This window comes from Equus przewalskii, chromosome 15, assembly GCF_037783145.1.
Source record: "Equus przewalskii isolate Varuska chromosome 15, EquPr2, whole genome shotgun sequence".
NCBI lineage: Eukaryota > Metazoa > Chordata > Mammalia > Perissodactyla > Equidae > Equus > Equus przewalskii.
The window spans coordinates 56,907,182-56,923,861 of record NC_091845.1 but is presented as its reverse complement, the minus strand read 5'-3'; the positions used below and the strand labels follow the sequence as shown (position 1 = coordinate 56,923,861).

Below are 16,680 nucleotides of genomic sequence, written 5' to 3'. Positions count from 1 at the left end.
TTCAATTTCAAACAAAAATAATTTATTTTAATTAAACAATTTCTTGGCATTGTTCAAAACATTAGTCAGGCCATTAGCTCATACAACTTATTTTCTTTACAAAGGAAAATGTCCAATCTTGTTTTTAAAAAAAGCAAACCAGTAAGCTACATTAGAGATTAGATATAATATACAGCCTACGCAGCCACATGAGAGAGAGGTTCTGCTGCTTTGTTATTACACAGGTAGTTGCTTCCCTCAGCTAAAGCCTGGAGTCTTGCATTTGTTTTATGCTTATTGGGTTTTGTTCTATTACTTGGCAGGAGATTGTACTCCCTTGAGTCAGCTGTGTTCATTGGTCAGAATAAATTCCAGCATCTGACACCAATTCCATTAATCAAAGACAAGCTTGAATAAGTGAGTAAGATAATAGAAAGACAAAAATATCTTGTGAACAGTGAACACTGTTTATGTATGTATGCTATTCAGTTAATATAGGAGATATCTGAAGTATTCTTTTGAATTCAAGATATTAGAAACTGTCTATCAAAAAGGATAAAGGCCTCCTACATGAAACACTTTATCTCAGGCAAAAGATTCATGAACCAAGTAATACATTATATTACTAATATTCTTAATACTGCTACCTTGAAAGAATTTAAATAAATTTCCATGTGAAGCCATCCTTGTTATTTCTTTGTTTATAAATGACAGGCCACTTAGAGTCAAAGAGTTTGGGGACATTTCATGATTCTATCAACACAGCACAGAATTTGGTTTCTACAATTTAAATTCCTAATTTAATTAAAAATCACTTTCTCAATTAGTAAAATGTTACATTTCAAAACAAAGTCTAACAATTTATAAGCTGCTCTACATAACAAGTGGGTGTAGACCCTTTGCAGAAAATGACTTTATACAGTTCAACACACATCTAGATTTTCACTATGGACCACTGAAGGGACAGATTAGACTGAAACCTTTGTGCTGCTTTTTCTACTTCTAATTGGATGATGTATAGGATTATAATAGGTTATTCACACACCACATAGTTTTTCAACTATTTCATCACTTTTTTAAATTAGGACTTAAGGGATGTACTGGGACAAAGTTGGCTTCAATAATGAGGTTACTTCAAGTCTTAAAATTCAAATTGCAATTCTAAATTTTAACAACATTGTGATTAAAAAGTGACTTTAAATCTTAAACTTTGAAACACAATAGCATATAGAGATTGAATAACCTAGATCCTATTATTCCACTGTACTATTTTTCATATCTTTATGCATTAGGTCAACAGAAATATAATCTATTCACATTGCCATTTGCTTCTTTATGCAACTTATATGATTTTTCTCTGATATTAATGGCCTCCTTTATTTTTATGAATGGATATTTAGGCATTTCATACGCTTTGTTAAAACCATGTCTAAAAACTTTCAATTCCATTTTTTGAGAGGCAGAAATTTACAATTATTACCAAAGGTAGAATTGTCTTTCTGAAACATCTTATTTATTAATTTGTTAATTAGTAGCATATATCTGATTCTTAGCCAGAATATGGAGCTGGAGGGTGTTCTTTCATACTGGAAAATCAACTACATAATACAGTACAGTATGTGCAAATGTATATAGTGAAGAACTCTGCAAGTTTAATCAAAATTTGCTTTCAGTTTGTTAAATAATTTCTTGAACCACTGAGGGAGATACAGCAACCTCGTGACCATAAATTTCTTCAGAATTAATTCTTATAAAGGCAGTTTTGATTATGTTGATCCAAGTAATGCAATGGTGGCAGAATGGATAAAGGCAGAGTTTTATTTTTAGCTTCCCCAAATGGTGTCTCACTCGATTTAGGAGGGCTTGGGAATACCCAAGAATTATCTTCCAGAGAATTTCTGCCATAAGAGCTGTGTTCTTGAAAGTTTGTACCATCATGAGGAACGGAGCGCTCATTATCTGTCCATGACTGGAGAATTGCTTTCTCTGATAAAATCTTTATATCTCCCGGTAAAGGGGAAGATGTAGTATGACAGAGAGTTTTGCCATTTGGTGAGACAGGAAAATGTCTTCTGTATGTTGCAGTACAATTCGTCAAGTGCAGTTTTGTGCTGTCTTTCCCAAGGTCTTCCATGCATCCTACTGGGATATAGGCTAAAAAGAAAGCACAGGCTACATGTCAGTTGTCATGGCATTTGTGATCATAAAATATGTAATACTTCATTAATTTGGTTGAATCTAGAAGTGAAAATAAAATTAACATTTCCAAGTTAGTGTGATCACTGGGGCACTGTGACTGGAAGATAGATGACAAATGTTCTGAGTTCTAATTCTGGATCAGCTATTTACTGACATTGGACTTTAGGTAAGTCACTTAACTGCTCCAGGTGTCATTTCTCTCGTCTGCCAATGGACATAATCCTGTCCCGCCTATATCTTAGGGCTAATAAAGATGAAGAATTTAATATTTTAAAAAGTTGGAAACCAATAAAGTTAAAATACAAGTAAAGATGCTATTCTTGGCTCTTAATGTGGCTGGAGAAGGCTTGCAGACTGTTTACGTGTCAGTGGAGACTAAGAAAGGTGTTACTCGGTTTAACTTTATTAAATATGATATCCCTTTCCTTATAATCTTTTTTTCACAGGTGGTCCAAAAGTAAATTTTGCAGAAATAATTATACTGTGAATTGGTGAGACCCAAAGGAAGTTTTAATAAACATTCAAAGGCTTTTATGGATAAAACAGTTTTAAAACTTGTTTTTTTAATGGTAGATGTAATGGTTTATGTTTAATGTAATGTACTGTTAAACAATCTAAATATTTAATGGTAAATGTAAATTCTGCTATGGTCACAATATGGGTCAAGTAAAAAAAAAATAGCAAAAAAACGTGTTTAGTATACATCTAATGGCTTAGAAAACACTGCTGTAAAGCTATTATTTAGCCACAGCCAACAGAATGGTAGTGTGAGCTTTTCCTCCTCCTCCAATCAACCTACCAAGGCAGGAAAGAAAACTTCATCCTAAGCCCAAGAAGGATGCCAAGTGCAACTAACTCTCTATAGTTTAGAAGAAACTGAGCTGCATTATGAAATAAGCCCATTGCCTTTTTTCTTAGAAGGAGGGACAGGAGTGGGGGAGATGTGGAGCTAACAGTGCTCAGCTTCTGGACAAGGATGGTATGTAGGTCAGAAAAAAAAGTGATCCAGTCTCATCTCTGTCTACTCCTCAAAGCACTGAGTTCTATGGTGGGGGGTGGTGGCCTCAAGCCTGCCACTGTTGTAGGAAATGTGCTAGAAAACTTACGGCTCAAAGCACCAAAAGATGTATCCTTCACCAGCTCAGAAGGGACACATGAATAAGCCATTTCCAAATATGGAAAGAGCATTTCTCCTTTATTATTCTTTGGAAGTTAGACTTATTATATAACCAAGAGCCACAGTGAACACTCACTGCAAAATTACTGAGTGTCCCTTTTAAGAGAAGTCTTATGTCTACCATCAACTTATAATTGCCTCATATATAACCCTGGACACTGGAAAACTCGAGAAAATGAACCATAAATTAATTTAGGGCCTGCTGAAGTGCCATATTATTTTGCCTGATTTGTAAATAACTAACACTCTAGAAACAGAAAGGAATTCTGAATTTGCTTTTCCTTCCCAATGTGCAACATTTTCCCCCACTTCAGTAAGTGGAAAACTATTTATAAAATACAATTCTCTTGTGTCCTCTTTTAGGGACAATCTGAGCTGCAAATAATTTTAAATTAGATGGTGATTACTTTTTATAAAAAGTCCTATCTCATTCCTTTAAAAAGTAAATTTTAGAGCTTTCAAATTTATATAATGCAACTTTTCAGAAATAGAACTGTTATGTAATAAAAGGTACAAATGCACTGATTTTTCCCTGAGGTATAAAAATAGCTTTGTCAAAGCAGCCACTACTAGTTAACACAAAACTCAAAATTTTAGTCAGCCAAGCAATTAAATATGAAAGGCAAAGCGATGAAAATCTTTGGTTGGTTGAAAGGAATGAGGAGATAACACCTAGTCTCCACCTAAACTATCTGTTCTTTATGGAAAGAAAAATAAAGTTTACAAAAAATGAAAACCAAACAATGAATCAAAGTTATTTTTTTCAAAACAATTTCAAGAGCTAGGTCTTTGGTGTATTCTGTAGTACTGGAATGAAAAATAGCTTTTGGTGTCTTGGTGTCTTTTTTTTTTTTTTAAATATACGAAGTACTTGCGGTAAAAGGTCAACTAGAGCAAACTTAACACCTCAGCCTTATACACATAAGCAACACTTGGCTGAGAAAAAAGCCACAAGGGGAAAAGAATACAGTACTGAAGAAAAAACACATCAGCAACACCTTTATGTGTGAAGTTGACCAGTATGAGACTGAAGCCAAAGCAGAGAATGGGTAGGCTGTGAACATACTATATATACTTTGGCTTATCAAACTCATTTGATGAGATTTCGATAAGATACAATAGCTAGTCGCTCTTCAAGCAGTTTAGCTGGAATCAGTGGTTTCCAGCAAACACTGACTTACCTTTCTTGATTGCAGTTGGGGTTTTTAGTTTTCTTAGTAGTTCAGCTTGTACTTGAGTCACCAGATGTAAATTAGACATTTCTCTCCTCAGTTCCCAGTATGCATTTTGCATATTATCACTGAAATACAGGGTTTTTAAAAAAAAAGTTAATGATGATTCTATTTATGGACAGAAGTGAATAACTCGAAAATAGAAAGGAGCATATTTACATTTCTGCTCGATTAGTTTTGAGATGATGTAAATTAAATATAACTTCCCCATTAAATAACTGACATATATTTAATTAGGGCATTATAACAAGTGAAAAGGTTTTATTCATAATAATGACACTGACCTAACTTCTAGCAATTAACTGAACTCTATTAAACAGAAGGGTATTATAAAAAGAAGTATTCTAACCAATAGGAGTTTCTTACAGTTCTCTTCTCAGAACTGAGATTTTATTATGGCCTATAATGTACAGTGGTGTTAATATACTTAATAGGAGTATATTCTTCTTTTGCAAATCTGTTGAAGTATAAAGTGACATTCATTCATGTATGGATTTTAAATTTGTATTTATCTTTTGATTATTGAAATGCTGTATCAACTGCTGAATGTATACCCAGGCCCACATTAAAATAAAATTTAGTTTCATGTATTCTATTCTTTTATGTTTGACTGGGCTGTCTCATACTGTTGGTTCTACACCAATGTGACATGACAGCACAAGACATGAAGAGCCAGATGATTTCCTGGTAAGGGAAAAGGAGAGAGAGAGAGGATTATATGAAACAGAAATAAAACTTCACAAATGCCTCTCACAACTAAACGTATTTTATTTCAGTTATCTAAGAAATTATAAATTAGTTATTTTAATCCTAATTTGTATAAGTTTCATCTTCCACTAAACATTCTTATTTGGATATTCATGATTTTCTTCTTTGTTTAGGTTCTTTATTGCCAACTAAATAGATCGAAATCTTTATATATTCTTACTTTGCTGCACAAGAATACATAAAATATTAAACATGAGAACAACTGATCTCAAAGTAGTCACCAAGACCACTACTGCCTCTTGAAGACCCTAATTCTAGTAATAATGAAATCAAATTAGACAAACATGTCACTTCATGCTTCAATTTTTATCTAGCTATACAAAAACCTTTAAACAAACTTAAAGGGATAATACTCTTGATATCCAAATCTAATATCCTCATTATAGAAGCAAAAGATAATATTCAAAAAGAGAATTAGTTTGAATTATGTAAGGTTACATACCTTTTTAATCAAAATATTCCCATTCCACTCAGACCACAATTCTTTCGGTAGAAGCAGCAGAATAAACTTTATACTGCTTTTAAGAAAAATCTACTTGTTTTAGTCTGTTGTAAAAGACATTTGTCAACCAGTAGTCTATTAAAAATCACAGGGCTTTTTGCAGGTTTTTGATAGGTGTGAAATAATTACTTCACAAAAACTAGTTAACCACCTCTCCTTCACCAGTAAACATCTGAGATGTGTGCTACAATCAATGTTTCACATAAGAATCTGTCCTAAGTGTGAAGAGAGTTGTTGGTTCCTTGGTGCAATTCAGGGCATTCAGTATGCTTTCCAAAGAGTTACTCATATTACGCAGCAGTGAGTGTAAACACTGTACACGTGCTAATTCATGCAGTCATGATATGAATAATACAATTTAAAAATAGTGTTTTATTATTGGCGTGAGATGGTAAATCAGTACCTGACTTGGAGAAAACAAAGAAAAGATGATACCCAAAATAGTATTTGGGTACTGTGGTATCAAACACATTTAATCATTAAAAATAGCTAAGCATGTAAAATAAAAGAGAGAAACAACTGTAATAGAGGTGTTAAAGCAATGTCTAATATACATTTCCCAATTCAGTTTAATGAAAAGTGTTTACAAATTAGGTTAAACTAAAAAGTAGGTCACCAAGTTTAACATACATCTAGTCGTCTTTTGCCCTTAATGTTACCTGAATTGAAAACTATAGACATAACCATCTAAAATTATTACTAAGTATAAGCTCTCCCCCTTGTGGATAACAAAGTAATGGCAGTTACTTTACACTTTGTAGTTAAAGTGCTATAGTCTTCAAAGTATATCACAAATTTTTTTAATTCTATTTTTGAACAAAATGTTTCAGTCACTAATTAAGTGATACTGGAAAAGGCAGGTTGTCATTCACAAATCTTTATCAGAGTCCCAACTACCCTTTACTATCTATGTATTTTTGAGATTGTATAAACCACATCCCCCCACCACCCTCCACCCTGGGAGTGTTGAACTAACTTAAGTTTTGCTTTAAATGCCATACAAGCAAATTCCTAATTATATATATAGTTGTCTGTAAAGATGTAAAACTGCTTGAACACTGAGATGCAACACTAAAGCACCCCAAATGAGAACCCTAAAAAATAAAATAAGATGAAACGAAAAAATAATGGTGGTTGAACATGTATTACGTGCTAGGCACTTCACCCACATTCTCATAACTTGGCAAACTGGGTAACCTAGTTCACACATGAGGAAACAGGTTCAGGAGAACTTACTCCACTCTAACACGTTTCTGTTCAAAGGCATCTTTTAGTTATCCAGTCTAATTAGACTAACTGCTACCCTTCTGGGGTAACATTTTTCATATCATCACCACCACCATCATCTTCATCATACATTTACCAAGCACCTACAATACACCAACTGCCAATACAACCTTCTTAGCCCCAGTATAAAATTTCAGACCTCTAAATTTTAAATGTGATGACACCTGCTTATCCACATTTCAAAAAGGGGGTACATGTCCTGCTTACAAAGTAAAATTGTGTAAAAGCCCAGTTTTCTTAATTTACACTATACATTCAACTCTTTAAAACTGAAATGAATATTCCTTTTGTAGGAAACATCTACTTAATTGAGTTTTTACATCAGCCATACAATAAATTTTCAAAAGCTAAAGAAAAATATGAACTATTACATTCCACCAGAGGAACTAAAATAAAAGTATGGGATAATCTTAGCCAAGAGCCAGAGACTTAGAAATGTATATTTTGACAACTACATCCCCCCAAACAAGTGTTGTCTTTCAAACATTTCTGACTGTAAGGCACGGCAAGCAATCATTTTATACTGCAACCCAAAGAAAACAAGTTATGAGAAACCATACTTACTACGCTTATTATGTATAATACACTCTGGTATGGTATGTTCTATTCTGTTTTATTCTATATTTTTAAAATGCCTGTCTTAACTCACAAAATTTCATGATAAGGGAACACAGCACAGTTTGAAAAACACTAACCTAACCAATATTTCCTAAACCAAGGTTTCACATTTTAAGAAGTCCCACAATGTAAGTTTAACCCATACCTAGAACTAGTTTAAGAACTGAGGGCAACAGCCTAAAAACACCAAAACCAGTACACTGGCAGGACACTGGTCAAATTTCTAATAGGCAGGGCTATTACTGTTAAATGATGTTGTATACAATGAGTACCAGATAAAAGGCCTCCAGTAATGAAAAGGTTCACTCTATGTTAGGGAAACAATACAGTATACCTCATTTGCCTGAAAATAATGATAGAGGAAATAGAAAAAAAAGAATGTTCCAAAAATTAGAGTTTTCCAAATAACTGAAAAATAATCCTTAGAAATATCTAAAGTTTTAATTAATGATTTTATAGAAACATTCCTATGTATTTTTCCCCTAATATAGTAAACTTCATTTATCATCTGAATTGTTCCACTTAAAGTGGATGAAGTAACTTACAAAGACTAATAAAACACAGGACTATAAACTAGAAATAGGTATAAATTATAAGGTGAAGGGAAAACAAGATAAAATGCAGTCAGGAATGAAGCTAACACAAAAATAGAGGATATAAAGTTTACCAAGGGTAAGCCACAAATTTGGTTATTAGTTTTCTAGTTGCTAACCAAAAGAAGGAAACCTAATCAGTTCTACAATCCACACTGCTTACATGAGAAAAATGCAAACCAATTTACAAAAAAACAGAACAAGTGTACTTCAGTACTAGGGAGCCACTGGAACACAGCATTAATTATGCAGTTCTTTAACATACAGCAGTAATTGGGCTGATTAGATTAACTCTTAGACTGAACTTAAGGTGCTTCTTTCTAAAAACTGTTTCTCTCAGCTGATACTGTTAATACTGAGCTTTAGAGAATTCAAAACTGCACTTTGAAGCCACAGTTATATAGCTCTACAGCCTCAAAAAGTAGATTCACCTCCTTGGGCTTTCATCCTCCTCTAAATCCTGGCATAGAGATTCGTCACTATCTTGTTAATGATATGATGCCTTCAAACATACAGTTGACAGGGGGGAGGCAACTTTTCAAGTTATTCTCAGTAGAAGTGATTCAAATTATGTAAAATCTCCCATGAATGGAAGCAGAAGTCCCCATTCTGTATCATGTACTTCTAAAATAGTATTTATATAACCCTTTTATTTGACCTACTCTGATTCTAACATTTGTTCCCTGCTTCCTTCCAAAAAATGGTTTGAATAGGTTTATAAAAATGACAAAGAAAACAAAATTAATAAGGGGAAGCCTGGGTTGACAGAAGAAGAGATAACTTTGACAAAGATGACGACTTTGAGAAATAAAGTACAGGGAACTATATGAGACACATTTCTTTTTAAAGGGAAAACTTCTTTGCTATAATTTAGAAGACAGGTGAAGGCATAACAAAACTACTGTTCCATTGGCAGAAGTGAGTAGTTCCAACAGAGACTGTATGACCCACAAAGCCAAAAATACTTACTCCTGGCTCTTTATAGGAAAAAGTCTGCCTATCTCTGGATCCAGAAGAGTGGCTGCATGGTGTTTCCTCAAATTGTTTTCCCTAATTGATCATTTCTCTCAATTGGGTTTTTGATAGGAATAGGTGTTAGACAATTCATGTTATTTACTTTAGGTCAGTAAACTTTGGAAGCTGAATGATCCAAACAATAAAATCAAATCAGTTATTTTTCATTGGATGGAAGTATCCATGTAGAGAGGGGATGCTAACATAGCAGAAACAAAAATTATCAGATGATTTAAAACACAGTACTTAAGTTACTTAAGTATAAATGATATATATGAGAAAAAAGGGCTGAAGTAACACACACGAAGTCTGATAACTACTTTTGTTCTTACCCCAAGAAGATAGTTCTCTTAAAATTCATGTTATACCAAACACTAAGGTTGTCCAAGTTTGCCCGTAAGACAAAGTGGTATTACTGTATATGGAAATGCATAGTTCTTCATGTACAAAATCAGGATTTATTACTGAATACTTCTACACAGCTAGCTCCCTAAAATCCTATCTAAAATCCTAAATGTTCAAAAATACTTTTTAAGGGATCACAATATGCCCCCTTCTACTATTTAAGTTCAAGCTTATTGTTAAGGAACAGTTAAGTGTTTTTCATAAATATATTGTGATCAGAGATTACATACAGAACCCAGATAGTACCCATTTGTTTTTCAGATTAAATCACAACAGAAATCTAGGTACCTATAAAAAGTGGCCTGCAGAAGAACAATGTATTATTTTTGGAAGTTGAAGAATGTTCATACCTTGAAATGGTTAGTCTTTGGAGATCTCTGCTCTTTAGATTGTCTTCCTGAGACGGATCCTGTCATTTGTTTAAAAAAAAGTTTAAAATTTGTAATTGTTACATTCTATTTATTCTCAGTACTTTATTACTATAGACATGTTTCAGTTTTATCCATAATAGCACAGCATAAAACTAGATTTTATATTCAATTTTAATGATATACCTCCAAACCTATACTAGGTATTTCTAAATCACTTCCAATTATTTAAAGTCACTAGTGCTTTAATTTTCTTAAAGAAAATAAAACTGCTCTCACATAAAAGAACTTGGAGTCTTACAAAATATATTTCTGAAGACACCAATCTGAAGTCTATATTAAAAAAAGGGTAACAAATTTAACAAATACTGTTTATTCAAGGTACAGCTGAATGAATTCCATGAGAAAATGGAAGTTTATTGGTATTTCACTTTTTGGTGTTATTACAAAACAGTACAAAAATTTAAAAAGTTACTGTTTAAAAGTGAACTCAGTATGCTTAAGACAACTCTGTCACACACTTGTTTGCAAGGCATTATCATTTTAAGGGTCTATAACAAAAATGACGATCACAGGTACTAATTCTATTGGCAGAAGCAGCCACTATAAACTGAGAGAATAAACTTAAATTTTACTATTTCTTACTTACATAATCTACATGATGTGTCCTAAAGTGAAACATTAAAAAGCTTGCACAAGGACTTCATGAGTACTCTGAACTTCGGAGAGTGAAATATCAAAATGTTTTCTATTAGAGGAGTTAAACCATTTTTGGACCTCTGATTGTTCAGAAAATTAAGTTGCATTTTAGGAAGCGCCCTATGGAGAGGGGAAACAGAACTGGCCCACGAATCAGGAGACGTCTGACCACTAACAAAGCAAGTGACCTGGGATGTTTTTCTTTCCTGTTCTCCACAGGAAATGAAGAAATCAGGTCACTTTTAGTTTCTTTGTATCATTAATTAAAAATAAACATTTTAATTAGTGTATACCTAAACATACATGTACAATGGAAATCTTCCTCATTTTTAAAGCCAATGATGATATTAAAAAAAAAAACCTGATAGTTTGGGTTGGAAAAGTATTGTTCCAGCTACCGCCAACAATTCAAAAGATCTAATGTAAATCAGCAATAAGCACAAAGGAATTCTCTCTAATATTCAAAGACCCTGTTCCTGGCCAGTCATCAGTTTGCCATGTTTTAAAGGCAGTAATGGATCTATTTCCCAACTAGTGCCATGTGGTGTGGGAGTTTCACATAAACAGGCCATGGCTATACAATCTTGGGAAACATTGTTAAAGTTAAACAGGTTCAGATACTAGAGGACTTCTCAGAACCTGTGGTACACCACAGCACATTGTGAATCTCTAAATGGGCTATTAAGTACCTTAGACATCTGCATCAACTCATTTTACTGATCCAGTTTTTCCTACACTTCTTTGGCCCTAGTGTCTGTTTTTCTCAAAGAATCAACTGTTCTGAATATAAATGGCTGGAATATTGGGTGATACAGAAAGTCTAAAAGGCCCATAGTGGAACTGACCCTGAAACGTTCACTTGATTAATACCAAACACTAATCAACTGAGTTCACTGAGTACTTAAAAAAAAAAAAACCCACCAAAAACCAAAAAAACACTATTATGTCCACATACTATTTCACACTTTAGAAGGTGTTATAAAATATGTTTCACAGAAAGTACCAATCTTAAAGATATTTGTAAATATGGCTAGAGCAAATATAAACAAGATTATTAAGGTGAACATAAATTTCTCTCCTTGGATTACTCTTTGATCCCCATATCGAAGAGGACTCTGATGAGCAACACCCTGAAACAGGATTTAAAAGTACACATCCCTGGGGCTGGCCCCATGGCTGAGTGGTTAAGTTTGCATGCTCCGCTGCAGGCAGCCCGGTGTTTCGTTGGTTTGAATCCTGGGTGCGGACATGGCACTGCTCATCAAACCACGCTGAGGCAGCATCCCACATACCACAACTAGAAGGACCCACAACGAAGAACATACAACTATGTACGGGGGCTTTGGGGAGAAAAAGGGAAAAATAAAATCTTTTAAAAAAAAAAAAAGTACACATCCCACATCATCAAGATTTCAACTTGGAACCCTTGATAAGTTGATACTAAGCATTTCCACTCTTCCTTTTCCTGGTTTATTTCCTTATTTTAGTTGTGAGCATTTTTTACTTTAAATCTCCCTTCCCCTTGCCAAATAAATTTCTATGAGCGACAGGGCCATATCGTAAATCCTTTTTTAAAAAAAATATTCCTCCCTTACCTCACCTTCAACTCTTCAAGTTTCTTAGTCTCTCAGATTCAATTTCATTAGCAGTAAAAAAAAAAGTGATTTCTAAAGTTTCTTCTACCTTCAAAAGTCTGTTTCTGTGATTATTACAGATGAATTAAAGTAAAAGCAAGTTTATCCCCTAGCACCATCTAGTGGAAAAGAGTAACAAGAGCTGAACTATAATGCGTGCAAGCACACACAAACCAGCTACCCACACCACACACACACACACACACACACACAAACCCCCAAAAGCACTCCTTTTCTGGACTACCCTAATAAAATTTTTTTGAAACACATTCACTTATTGAATATACTATGTACTAAGCGCTATGCTAACTGCTACATATTATCTAATTTAACGTCCATCAAAAAAATAGGTATTTAATGTCTATTTTACAGAAAACAAGTTCAGGATAGTTAAATTACTGTCTTAATTTTACATGGTTAATAAGCAACACCATAACTATAAGCCAAATTTTTATCATTCCATGGTACTGCTTAATCTCTATAAGGAAATAACCATTATGTATAAAAGCTATCAAATTATTTCCTTTCAAGTAGAACGTACATACTGACAATTATAATTCAGAACTTTAAGATGCACATCTCTTCTTACAAGCACATCTTTTTAAAAGAAGCCTCTCAGGGACTATGGCAACTGGGCTTGTGAGACAGGATGCTGGAAGCCTTTGAAGGAATCGTGGTATGTGGTCACAGGTTCAAAGCTGGGAAAATCAACTTCAGATGTCTGGTAGGAAAAAATACATTCTGGCTCTAACAGGAGTTGACAGTAATTTTTGTAGTTAACTGTTTCCCCCTTTGTCAGGCCTGGGGGCTCCAAAGCAAGTTCTCATTGTTCAGTTCAGAGGAATTCATTTGGTCAAGGCCAAAGCAGAATGCTGTATTATTCGTAATGCCTGACTCATTCTTAACCAGTGGTCACCTTCGAGAAAGACTACATTATAGAAGAGAGAACTGCCAGCTCCATCTAAGGACACTTGGGATTTGGGGGCAGGATTCTGGCTGGCAGTCAGGAAGTGTGAGAAGTAGTTCCTTTTTCAGTTTGTGGCATCCCAGAGGAACCTGTGGTAGGTGACATAGCTCCTCAATAGTGTTGGAATGCTCTGATTGGCAAAATGGTTGAGTTGACAAATAATTTGAAATACATGAATGTATATATTGGCTATCTGACTCCAAACTACTAAGAGTTTCAGTTTCTTGTAGCAACTATATTAAACTTTGCATTTGGTGTGCTGCTCTCACACTCCTCTGCTTCTTTATCATTTCTTCTTTTGCTCCTCAGCACTATCTGTCATGACATCTGAAAACAAGTATCCAAGCTTGTTAGAACCAGTGTAAAGTATCAGGAAATAGACTCTTGGTTAGAACTTGAGAGGCAACTTGTGTTTTAGTAGATGACGTTAGCCTAACCACACGGTAGCAGCTCAGTAGGGGTTTTTTGTTTTTTCTTTTTTTTTCCCCAATGCTTGAATTCTCAGCTATTTGCTGAAAATTAAAGTTGCCCCAAAAGTATTAGATTTCTGAAAATTAGTGGACTCTATAAAAGATTTTTTTTTAAGAATTCTAAAAATCAAAAATTGTCTCTTATGGTGTCTAAATTAATCAAATTATTAAGTTAAATAAAATGAGAAACCTAAAACCTGAGTGTTCTTTAAACTTTACAAAGAAAAGATGACTTAAGGAAACTGAAGGAAAGGGAGTTTAAAAGAACTACTTTAATAAACAATAAGCTTTTTTAAACAACAAAATTACATAATCCTGGGACTATGCTAAAAGTATACAGTATATCAAACTTTCACAAAAATGATTAAAGGGGAAGATAAAGGTGAATTTTTCAGAGACTATAACTCTGGAAGTAGTTACAATTTATCTTAACTCTGTTTTAATACTTAGTTATCAGTCCTACATATGATGCACACCAAATACTGATTTCTCAATGTAATAATTTTATAGTACCGTTTGTTTGGCTTTTTGTAGCTCTATTTTGAGATCGCTACATTCTTTCCTCATCAGTTCCAGTTCTTGTTCCAAACCATGGATCTTTAGGTCACAGCTCAACTTTTCCACCTCCCAGTTTGATGAAGGTGGATTTAAATTTCTTATCACTACAAAAAAAAACAGACATTAAAATTATTTCTGCCTTCTACATTGGTGGCAATTTCAAAAAGGTTATGCTAGTAAAATGTAGATTTTAGATAAATCAAGATTAAGATAGTGACAAAAATTCAATGAGGTTCACTCAGCTTACCACTCCATCTAGCCCCTTTAGAAAATATAAAGTTTGACCATCATGCCTAGAACATGACGTCAAACGAATTTTATTTGTAAACACTCTACTGTAGAAACTCAATACAACTGGATACTAACTTACCCTTGACTTAGGTTCCTTAGTCTCTCTATCTAGAAAAAGCCCCAGCCAGCCAGCATAAGAGATCTCATCTCAGTCTCCTACCAAATGGTCTCTCAGAGGTCTACTCTTCAGCCTGTCTCATCAGAGTGTTCATGGGAATAGGCTAATATCCATATCCCCCAGACCTAAGTTTTCACTCCCAGCATCTCATCTGTACATTTTAACAACCCTCAGAAATTAAAGAAAAAGAAAGTAATTCTAACTACTCTATAGTAGAGTGTCTAACAGTGGGCAAAAGTTCAGTAGGAAAGAAAAGCCAGGACATAGTAGTGGGCAAGACGCTCTGACAAGGATGGGGTTCTACTCCTTTCTTCACCTACTTCATCACAAACTAGCCCTGAATAAAAAGCATCAAGTTTCCTAAATGAAAAATGCAATTTATACTTAAGGAAAAGTTAAAATACACTGATACTTTGTGAAAGCAGAACACAGAAATTAATATAAGGCTAAAAATTAAAAAATAAGGCCTTAGCATACAGATATAGGAAACTGATAATGGCTATAACACATAAATGGAAAAATGTATTAATTCCATTAGAATATTTATAACAAGTAAGTGGCATACCCTGCTGAGTTTCCACCTCTGTTCTTAGCTGGAGGAGTTCTACTTCTTTAGATTGTAGCTGTTCATTCAATACTTTCAAAGATTCAGAGTTGTCTTTATTCTAGTTAGGTAAGGAAAATGCCAAATTACATTCAAATAAATCTACAGATTGGTATTTATGTATTAATTTTCACACAGACATTGAAAATAACTGACTCTAGCCTTTTAAAAAAGCAAGGTTGGAAAATGAACTCAGTGTTTCACGAATCTTCCCCTCCCCCACCCCGCCCCCTCTAACTTAGTACATATTATTCACTGGCTTTTAACACAGTAACAAATTTTATCAGTTTTTCAAAATAAGTCAGTGATGTTAGATGTATTTAAATCCTAAACATCATTACATACTAAATATTTACTTTGTACAGATATAAATTACAAATATTACTTTTAGAAATTTCTATTTTTGCCTTGAGCATGTATATGTTCAACTTTTTATTTAATACATGTAAATATTTCTCTTACTTCTAACTTTAAACCTCTTGAAGTAGAAAACTCATTTGCAACGTACAGATATCATTCTTTCCAAACCAACTTACCATTTTATCCAACTTGCTCTTCAAATTATCTCTATCAATGCAAACCTCCCGATACGCATGATAGGCCTTATTTACTTGTTCTCGCCCCACAGAACTTGTTTCTTCATCTAATCGCGCTCCTATAAGCTAATGGTATAAAATTAGAAGAGAAGGCTTAAGAAGGGATTCTACATAACAAAAATAAGTCAGTCTTCTGATGGCTCCACATCTTACTTTAATAAAGCCTGGACTATAATTAAGTGAACATTTCACTTCCATACAATTAAGCTTTAGTGATTAAGACAGGAAAAAAAAGTACAGAATAAATATTTGTAAAAGTCTTCTATTTTATACTTTTACTTTATTAATATTTTACGTTTTGTTGTATCTGTTTTATAGCATATTAATTCATCATACTAAAACAGAGTACATCATTCTTTTATAGTGCTTAGGTGCTTTCCAAGGCAGCAGTATTTAATTTCCATCATCAGAAAAAGTATCAAGTTAAGGTGTACTTGACTTTAAGGAATAGATATGTTCATTAAATCATGTATTATTCCAGAATGGGAATTATAGGATTGTTACTCACAAAGTACAGAAATATTTCCAATGTTAACTATACCAAATCACACTTTTCTACTGAACTTTAAAATAAACACAACCACGAGCTCCAAAATGTTAC

At 33.8% G+C, this 16,680-nt stretch overlaps 1 protein-coding gene across 3 annotated transcripts in view; it reads right to left on the bottom strand.

The window, feature by feature from the left end:
• AZI2 (5-azacytidine induced 2) overlaps positions 1 to 16,680 on the bottom strand; it is a 28,494-nt gene continuing 11,814 nt past the window's right edge. For all 3 annotated transcript variants that reach the window (XM_070575934.1, XM_070575936.1, XM_070575935.1), the window contains 6 exons: positions 16,020 to 16,145; positions 15,445 to 15,544; positions 14,426 to 14,574; positions 10,125 to 10,183; positions 4,537 to 4,655; positions 1 to 2,133 (listed from right to left, as the gene is read on the bottom strand). In XM_070575934.1, coding sequence (XP_070432035.1) covers positions 1,721 to 2,133; positions 4,537 to 4,655; positions 10,125 to 10,183; positions 14,426 to 14,574; positions 15,445 to 15,544; positions 16,020 to 16,145 — 966 coding nt within the window. In that variant the 3' untranslated portion in view covers positions 1 to 1,720. The remainder of the gene's footprint in view (positions 2,134 to 4,536; positions 4,656 to 10,124; positions 10,184 to 14,425; positions 14,575 to 15,444; positions 15,545 to 16,019; positions 16,146 to 16,680) is intronic.